Below are 10033 nucleotides of genomic sequence, written 5' to 3'. Positions count from 1 at the left end.
GTAGTAGGGGAAAGGTTTGCGCGGAACCACAGTCTCTTTTAATATTTTCCTTAAAAAGCCATACAGGTGGAGATGAAATAATTTGATTTATGGTACACATTGACTGACAGTCTGATCATCAGCTGTACAGTATATGGAAAACTAAAATGAATCAGGAATGAATATGTGTGCTACAAAGACATACCATAACTTGACCTATGGGCAACAACTTATGGGCAAAATACATTTCTTCCTCAGAAAATGTTCATTTTAGAGGGATTTCAGTAACGTGCTGGAGAGGTTTGTGAGACTAAAACACAGAGTAAATGTTATAACCGACGATAACAGGCATACACTACCCATAACATGATGCAGAACCACCATGTTTGAAATATGAAAAGTGGCACTAAGTGAGGTGTTGGATTTGCACCAAACATAACACTTCGTATTCAGGACATAGAGTTAATTTCTTGGCCAAAATTTTAGCAGTTTTACTTTTAGTGCCATTTAGCAATAAGGACACATGTTTTGGAATATTTTTATTCTGTACATGCTTCCTTCTTTTCACTGTCATTTAAGTTAGTATTGTGGAGTAACTACAATGTGATTGATCCATCCTCAGTTTTCTCGTATCACAGCCATTAAACTCTGTAACTGTTTTAAAATCACCATTGGCCTCATGGTGAAATCCCTAAGTGGTTTCCTTCCTCTTCTGCAACTGAGTTATGAAGGGCGCCTGTATCTTTGTAGTGACTTGTTGTATTGATACACCATCCAAAGTGTAATTAATAACTTCATCATACTCAAAGGGATATTCAATGTCTGCTTTTTTTTTTTTTTTACCCATCTACCAATAGGTGTCCTTCTTTGCGAGGAATTGGAAAACCGCATGATCTCTGTGGTTGAATCTGTGTTTGAAATTCACTGCTCGACTGAGGGACTTTACAGATAATTGCACACAAAGTGGCTCGATGCAAATTATTATGTAACTTATTAAGCACATTTTTACTCCTGAACTTATTTAGACTTCCCATAACAAAGTGGTTGAATACTTATTGACTCAAAACATTTTAGCTTTTCATTTTTTTATGCATTTTCAAAAGCACAATTCCACTTTGATATTATGGGATATTTCAAATCTGGCTGTAGCAGAACAAAATGTGGGAAAAGTCAAGGGGTGCGAACATTTTCTGAAGGCACTGAATAGGCCCATGTATCTTTCAATGAAGTCATCTTAGTTTTAATTTGAAGCATTGTTTTATCCTCCACTTATAACAATGGCAAATACTTGGGCAACTTTATATCTGTATTGAACTTCGTTCAGAAGTTATCGGCGGTCACAGTCAGACAGAGAGCTGAACATAGAATCAAGATGTTTTAGGCTAAGATATTCTGTGAATAAAAGGGCAATGCGCACTAACGATGCACTTAGCTGTTCTACGAGTGGTCTGAGGCATTCGGAAACGAATGAGGGTTTTCAAGTGCAATTTTAGTAATGATGGTTTTGGGAAACAGCTTGGCTACTAAAGATACATCGTAAGATCATTCTAACGATGATCTTAACGCTACAAAGGCTCTGGGAAACGAGGCCCTGGTCTTACAGGGGTACCTGGCCCACACCAAGCCTCGGATGAAGGTCTTTCAGGTTTAGAGTACGCAACTTAACCTCTCTTCATGGTCTTATGTGCTGGAGATCTGTGTGCTGCACCTCTTGCTGGTATCTGGCCCACCCCATCGATAAGCATTGCATGGTGAAGATCTAAGTCTTCACCATGCAACCCCCTCTTTGACTGATATGAAGAAGGGCTTTCGGTAGTAGTGAGTTCCTGTCCCACCCCAACTCATCTCCTCCATGGTCCTCACTCCTCATGTGCTGGTGGTCTGAGTGATGCTCCTCTGACTACTATGGTTCTTGATGACGAAGGTGGAGGTGGAGGTGGAGACGCTCCTGCGGCTCTGCTGGCGGTCACACCCTCCGCACTGGGAGGCCTTCAGGTACTGTGAGGAGCAGCAGATGAAGCACCTCATCAGGTCATGGAACAGGTGGCCAGCGAAGAACATATAGATCCACGGGTTACAGCAGCTGTTCAGACTGGCCAGCAGCATGGCAATGATGAACGCAATGTCTAGGATAAAGAGAGAGAGAGAAGGAAGGCTTTATAAATACTGTAATTTTCACCTGTCGACAGCTTTCAATACACAGGTCACTGGCAAAATAAAGGAAACACCAACATAAAGTGTCTTAATAGGGCGTTGGGCCACCAGGAACCAGAACAGCTTCAATGCACTTTGGTATAGATTGTACAAGTGTCTGGAGCTCTATTCGGCGGATGCGACACCATTCTTCCACAAGAAATACCATCATGTCGTGTTTTATTGTTGGCGGAAATCGCTCCAGAATTTCCCATGAGTGTTCAATAGGATTGAGATATTGTGACTGAGACGGCCATTGCATGTGGTTTACATTGTTTTCATGCAAACCATTCAGTGACCACTCGTGCCCTGTAGCCACGGTAGCCAAAATAATGGCCTGCCCAACATCTTTATACATGACCCTACATGCTGACCACACCAGTCGCGTCGCGTGCGTCAACTCTGCAAAATCAATTTACACATACATGTTATTCAATCATTGCACCCACACTGCTCGTGTGCACCAACGAGCGTCTGAGTTGCTAGGTGCTAAAATAATAATATAAATCAATTAGGAGAGTTGAGAGCTGAACAGCTGAACAGGTGTCAATTATAAGTCACCATGGGCGTACCCATGTATTAATAGTTTTCTCCTACTCATGTATTAATCATGCACAGAGAGAGACTCTTGTCAGGTGCACTCATTATTCCTGAAATCATCCAATTAATATTGTGTTGTGCTACCTCCACTAGACTTGAGAGAGAGAGCGAGGAAGAGAGAGGAGAGAGAGAGAGAGAGAGAGAGAGAGAGAGAGAGGGAGAGAGAGAGAGAGAGAGAGAGAGAGAGAGAGAGAGAGAGAGGGAGAGAGAGAGAGAGAGAGAAAGAGAGAGAGAGAGGAAGAGAGAGAGAGAGAGAGAGAGAGAGAGAGAGGCCATCTCGCTGGATGTTGTCATTAAGACTGTAAATCCTTCTCTGGTCTTGGATCTTAATTTGTGCAAAGACACAGGCCTTTTCTCAATTAGATTAGCTCAACTCTGCATCCTCCTCCTCTGTCCTCTCTGGCTTCCTTTTGAAAAAGGTCAAAGGTAATCTCGGAGAGGCGGGCCAGGAGAGGGAAAGTGGACGAAAATGCGTTTGTATGAAATGAGACTCCTTGTCGTGCTCCCTCTGGAAAATTAAGTTTACAGGGTGGAATCCCAAAATAAATGTATAAAATGATAAAAACAAATACAGTTTGTTAGACATCGTATAGATAAAGGGATAAGTAGGGATAAGTAGTATATTGTTTTTAAATGTTTGCATGCTTTTCTCCTTCATGAAAACAATAGCTGATTCAACGTGGGTTTTGGCAGATTTAAAACTCTTCTGGGAAGGACTCGGTTTCCGGGTCATGGAGGAGAGAGGACAGAGGAGAGAGCACGGAGAATGGACTTTTGCCCAAATAAGGCCTTGAATTTTAGATTAGCCTGGCGCAGGAGGCCATGGCCATTATGAAGCATGGACCAGCTCATGATTCTCACCATCCAGAGAATGAATCACACGCCAAACGACATAGTCATATATCCACTGTTCTATTTCCTCAACATTAATGGACTTGACAGGCGTTCAGAGCTAAGCTGACAAATAGGCTCACGGTGACAACTCAGGCAGACACCGGTGCAAATCATTGCCACAGACACCATCTATATCACTTATGGACCGAAGGCCTAAGGCATGGCCATGACCACAAGACATCAGACCTAAGTTCAAAACAGTTTAAAAATCTTTCTAATACATAGATGTTTTGCTTTAGCATGCCTGGAGTACCAGGTGGGTGGGGTTCGCATTTTGCTATTGGTTCATTACAACATGCAAGCTACATTAAATCAAGCATACTTTTACATTTATCAAAGGATCTTATCCAGATCAACTTACAGTAAGTGCATTCATCTTAAGACAGCTAGGTGATACAATCACATATCACAGTCGAAGTATGTGAAAGTATTACAAATAGTATTTGAACCCAGACCGGTGGAAAATCCCATTTTACTGATGAATGGGTAAACAAAAGAGGGGGCTTAAGGAGACATTTTTACACTGATAGGCCATGTCAAGGTCATACATTTAATTTTTATATTTGACTTTTCAAATTACAGTGCTCATTCAAAACCTGAGTTGCTTCCAGCCTCCCCCACTTCCAGAGGTCCCAAGGCTGACACATTGATGTCACAGTACATTTACCCCCCCCTAACGATCAAGGGGCTCTGCAGGGCTATTGGAATGTATAACTGCTACTTTCTCCTCCTCATCCCCTAATTTGGTTGTTTCCATTTTGAGGTGTATTTATGGATTGTATTTAAAGCTTTTGTGCGGCTGCTCGGCCATTGAAACCCATTTCATCAAGCTCCCGACAAACAGTTATTTTGCTGACTTTGCTTCCAGAGGCTGTTTGGAACTCATTAGTGAGTGATGCAATCAAGGACAGATGATTTTTACATGCTACGGGCTTCAGCACTTGGTGGTCCGGGTCTTTGGGCTTGTGTCCTACCACTTTGCGGCTCAGACGTTGTTGCTGCTAGACTTTCCGCTTCCCAAAAACAGCACTTACAGTTGATCGGGGCAGCTCTAGCAGGGCAGAAATGACACAAACTGACTACTTGGAAAGGTGGCATCCTATGACTGTGCCACGTTGAAAGTCACTGAGTTCTTCAGTAACGCCATTCTACTGCCAATGTTTGTTTATGGAGATTGCATGGCTGTGTGCTCGATTTTATACACCTCTCAGCAACGGATGTGGCTGAAATAGCTGAATCCTCTAATTTGAAGGGGTGTCCATATACTTTACTATTATTATTTATGTATTACCTTTATTTAACTAGGCAAGTCATGAACAAATTCTTATTTACAATGACAGCCTACACCGGCTAAACCTGGACGACGCTGGGCCAATTGTGCGCCGCCCTATGGGACTCCAAATAACTGCCGGTTGTGATTATATTATACATGTTGGCATTTGTGACTCATTTAAGAAAACTAGGCATATGTCGCTCGTCACTACTTTACAGGAGAGGCATTTGAACAAAAACTTAAATGTTTTATCAAAATGCGTTTTTTGGCAGAAATGCCTGGAACATGTGAACTATAATGTGCCTTAATAACACAATTGTATGCCATTTGTTAATACAAATAAAATGGTTAAATTACGATCATAGTTGGTTTAGCCACTGAAAAAGACAGGAATCTTCCCTCTTGCCATGATTGGCTTAGATAATGGATGGGCTGGACATGCCGATGATGAGTTTGGATAGGTCTGACATGTAGCACGCTCCTGTCTATAATTTGAGCTGCTCAGTATGTGTAGGTAATCCCTCATAACACGGCTTTTGGAAAGATACCACGAAGAACTGCAAAAGTGTTTGATTGCAAATATGGGAAGAAAAAAAAGAATGCACAAAAGGCTGTTGTAAAGAACACCTGTTTCCGGATTACATCTTCAAACTAAGGGCAACCATGGCATCTGTGACAGAGAGGGAGAAGTTGTTTTCCATTTATTCGGGTAAGATAGTCTAGCTAGCTAGATTTTCAGATACTATACGTTTCTAAATTTGTCAGAAAGTAATTTTCATTGCAAGTTAAAGCATACTGTTAGCTAGCTAGATAATGTTAGCTGGCTGGCTCGCTAGCTAACATTATGTGTACGTTCTGTGTAGTAATATTATTGGTATCTCAGAACCATTTGCATTGCTAGTTATAGCCCAATGTTAGCTAGCTAGCTAACATTGAACCTAGTTGATTAGCTTTAGCTACAGATTCATGCAGGATAGTAACATTATGAGTTGGGATTATGGTTCATTGTTTAGCTAACTAGTTAATTACATTTCTAAAAGAAAGACTATGCAAGTAACCATTTCACTGTACCATTTACACCTTCTATATCCTGTGCATGTGACAAATAAACTTTGATTTATTTGATACAGTGTGTGTGTTTACCAGAGATGGTTTTGTGAAGAACAACATGACCTGCACTAAAGTCAAATTGGGATATAACTTTAGCCCAACGAGTGTCTAAGTTCTAAATTTATCTGGTAGAATGCCCTGCTTTTATTTTGTCACACTCACAACCGTAAGCTATTTTCTGCAATTAGCTCACCATTAACTTGTAAATAAGGATCTTGCTGTGAGTTTATTTTCCTGTAATAATGACTACAAATTAGCTAAAGTTAAGGTGTTCTAAGCTATATGATATGGTCATTATTTGAACTGGCTAGCCAGCTAACTTAACATTAGCTAGCTAGCTAACAAGCTAGAAACAAACAAAAACATTGGTTAGAAAGTTGCTTTTAGTTGCCTGGTTTTCTAGATTGACATATACTAAATTCATTTTTAAACAGATGGGTTTATTGGTGTTAAAATATACCTGCTTTCTTTGGACCACCAGGCTGTTGATGTCATGCCGGACGACAATAGAATGGACAACAATAGAATGTTCATAATGTAACTGTATGAGTCATAATGTAACTGTTTACAGACGTAGTTAAAACCAGCCTTTAGTCTTGAAATCTTTGGTTGTTTAGTACATCACCATACTCACTATGTTTAGCACATGGCCTCACATGTGAATCCTTAAAGAGATGGGTGGGGATCGGGTTTAAGAGGGTGTGAATGGTTCTGAATGGGTGTAGAGATAGAAGAGCTCTCTAAAACATTCAATTGCCATTTTCTCAAAAGTGGGGTTACAAGTTTATCAACTTTCAAAGCAGAATTACTTTTCCATTGTTCCTCAACTGTAGTGTATAATATACAATTTTCTAGCACTGAGTCTCTATTTTTATCCAATGTAAAAAATAAAAAATAAATCCAATTTTGCTACATAAGACAGAATTGAGCCGGTCACCGGATCAAAAAATCCATTGAAAATGCCCTCTTCCCTCTTATGAGAAAATCCATAACTCTCTTACTAAAACAACATTTGACTTGTTCAGATAGTGACAAATAGCAGCAGGAGAGAGACAGGAGAACAAGACATTCTCCAACTAATGACATGTCACTCTCTGTGCCTCCCTCCTTATAACCCCATCCATATATAAAGCAGTGTGTAATGCATGCATAAAGCCGTTTATAGTTTACCTTCTCTGGGTGCAGCAGGGTCCCATGCCGACCACATTTGTACGAAGAAAAAAGGAGTCCAGCAAACAATATAAGCTACGACAATGACAAAAGTCATTTTGACAGTTCGGATCTTCGCTTTTGATATGAGCCTCACGCTGCTCACCCGAGAGAGCGCTGCACCTTTGGACGTCCGCGGTGTCAGAGACATACACTGATCCCGTCTGGTTTTCATTTTAAAGTTTTGCCATATTTTAAAACTTATCAGGCCATAGCAAATACTTAAAATAGCCACTGGAATGATGTAGATTGTAAGACTAATCCATGTAATGTACGCCTTGGCGCCCCAGGGTTCTACGAAGTCTCCCCAACAGTCATAAACTCCGTTGCCCACCTCCCTCAAGGAAAATATGTACACTTGAGGGGTACTGAAAACCAGACTAAGCATCCAAGAAGCAATCACATAAAAACAGTCCTTCCTCTTGTGCAGAGAGCGGAGGGGCTGACATATCGCCAAGCATCTGTCTATGGACATTAGAACAAGCATGTAGGTGGACGCGAACATCCCGACAACCTGTAGGTACTTCACCAGCCTGCACAGTAAATCAGACCCGTAGAAGCGAAATGTAATGTCCCATATGAGCTGCGGGAGGACCTGGAAGATTGCCACCACCAGGTCCGCAATACTGAGGTGTTTCATGAAGTAGTACATTCGAGAGTGGCTGTGCTTGCTCGTATGTATAGCCAAGAGGACGCAAAAGTTACCGGCCAACGCGAGCAGCAGGACGAGGACAAGAACAGTCACCTCCACTTTGGCCACCTCCTCGTTCCGCTTCAGGGGGTTCACGCCGGTCTGGTTCCTGGTACCCGTGTCGTTTCCACCGCGACTCGAGTTGGTCCATGAATCGTTCATCATCGCCCACAGTTCTTGGTCTCGCTGGTCCTCCATCAGGTCCTCCAGACCTTCCAACTTTACACAACTCGTGTGCAGAGATGTTTTTTCAAGATAGGCTTTTGCTTACCGCATCCCTATGTGTCTGTGCAGCGTGCATGAGGTCTAATGAAATGCTTCAAGCACAGTATACCAAATTGAAGAAGCTTCGACCCGCCCTCTGCCCGCGCGCAATGTGTCCCGCATCCTTGGTAGCACTATCGTCTCAGCGGAGGAGCGGCTGAGATACTAACTGCCATCGCTAGATGGCTATGCAAGCCACCGTATGCATGATCTCCCAATCTGTAATTAACGCAGGATATTAATTTTTTGTTTTGACAGTAATTAAAACAAAAACAAAATGCGTTATCAGTGGATTCACCAATAGATGTCTAACTGGCACACTGTTTTACGCATGAAACGTATTTGCTCTATTTAGTATCAATTCATACAGAGAAGGTTACCTCGACATCTCTAGGCTACAATCAATCTCCAGACGCCACAATTTTATTTTCAACAGTGTTTGCTAGATGTGCGTTAGGGGTTTATCAGTGAGAAACGTAATTTGTCAAACATGCAGGGATAGCAACAATCACAAGTATCCATTTATTGAACTGTAGTTCAATGAATAAAATAAAATAAATAAACGTAAATGTTTTATTTGAACCTTTATTTAACTAGGCAAGTCAGTTAAGAACAAATTCTTATTTACAATGATGGCGTACCCCGGCCAAACCCGAACGACGCTGGGCCAATTGTGTGCCGCCCTATGGGACTCCCAATCACGGCCTGATGTGATACAGCCTGGATCCAAACCAGGGACTGTAGTGATGCCTTTTGCACTGAGATGCAGTGCCTTAGACCACTGCACCACGCAGGAGCCCTACTAGGCCTATGTACTCTATTACCAGGCCTATGTAAATCAAATCAAATCAAATCAAATTTATTTATATAGCCCTTCGTACATCAGCTGATATCTCAAAGTGCTGTACAGAAACCCAGCCTAAAACCCCAAACAGCAAGCAATGCAGGTGTAGAAGCACGGTGGCTAGGAAAAACTCCATAGAAAGGCCAAAACCTAGGAAGAAACCTAGAGAGGAACCAGGCTATGTGGGGTGGCCAGTCCTCTTCTGGCTGTGCCGGGTGGAGATTATAACAGAACATGGCCAAGATGTTCAAATGTTCATAAATGACCAGCATGGTCGAATAATAATAAGGCAGAACAGTTGAAACTGGAGCAGCAGCACGGCCAGGTGGACTGGGGACAGCAAGGAGTCATCATGTCAGGTAGTCCTGGGGCATGGTCCTAGGGCTCAGGTCCTCCGAGAGAGAGAAAGATAGAGAGAAGGAGAGAATTAGAGAACGCACACTTAGATTCACACAGGACACCGAATAGGACAGGAGAAGTACTCCAGATATAACAAACTGACCCTAGCCCCCATTGACCTCTTGTTTTGTCTGATTCTAACTGTTTTTAATGTACTGCCATGAAAGTCCAGAGGGTGTGAAACTCAATTATCCCTGGTATTGTTAATGAGGGACAATTCAATTCACAACATCAGAATAGAAAAGGACTCTCACATCTCCATCGGCTTTCGTGGGTATCAAACAAATATTAACTCCAGCACCATACCTGTGTCAATATACTTTATTTATACAATGGGTGGGTCTAATCTTGAATGCTGATTGTTTAAAACCTCATTCCAGCCTGTGTCTATTCCACAAGTTACCACCAGCTAAATGTATTACGTTAACATGTATTCTGTTCCATCTGACTGCGCAATCCACTGTCTCATCAGCCCAGCCAGGCACTTTGTGAACTTCATCTCCACCATAAAAAGCATCTAGACATTATCTTACATTTCTTTTAGACTAACATTTAGTTTTCAACAGTGGAGATTTGT

The 10033-nt window shown here is 41.8% G+C and overlaps 1 protein-coding gene across 1 annotated transcript; it reads right to left on the bottom strand.

Moving 5' to 3' along the window:
* LOC115143668 (isotocin receptor-like) lies at positions 1 to 8191 on the bottom strand. The gene is made up of 2 exons (XM_029684143.2): positions 7220 to 8191; positions 1 to 2105 (listed from the first exon to the last, which is right to left on the bottom strand). The coding sequence occupies exons 1-2, from the start codon at positions 8145 to 8147 to the stop codon at positions 1846 to 1848; spliced, it is 1188 nt and encodes a 395-aa protein (XP_029540003.1). The 5' UTR covers positions 8148 to 8191; the 3' UTR covers positions 1 to 1845.
* Positions 8192 to 10033: the final 1842 nt, after the last annotated feature.

Source organism: Oncorhynchus nerka, linkage group LG15 (assembly GCF_034236695.1).
Source record: "Oncorhynchus nerka isolate Pitt River linkage group LG15, Oner_Uvic_2.0, whole genome shotgun sequence".
Lineage (NCBI taxonomy): Eukaryota > Metazoa > Chordata > Actinopteri > Salmoniformes > Salmonidae > Oncorhynchus > Oncorhynchus nerka.
Note: the sequence above shows the minus strand (reverse complement) of the source record. Positions and strands in the feature narration are given on the sequence as shown.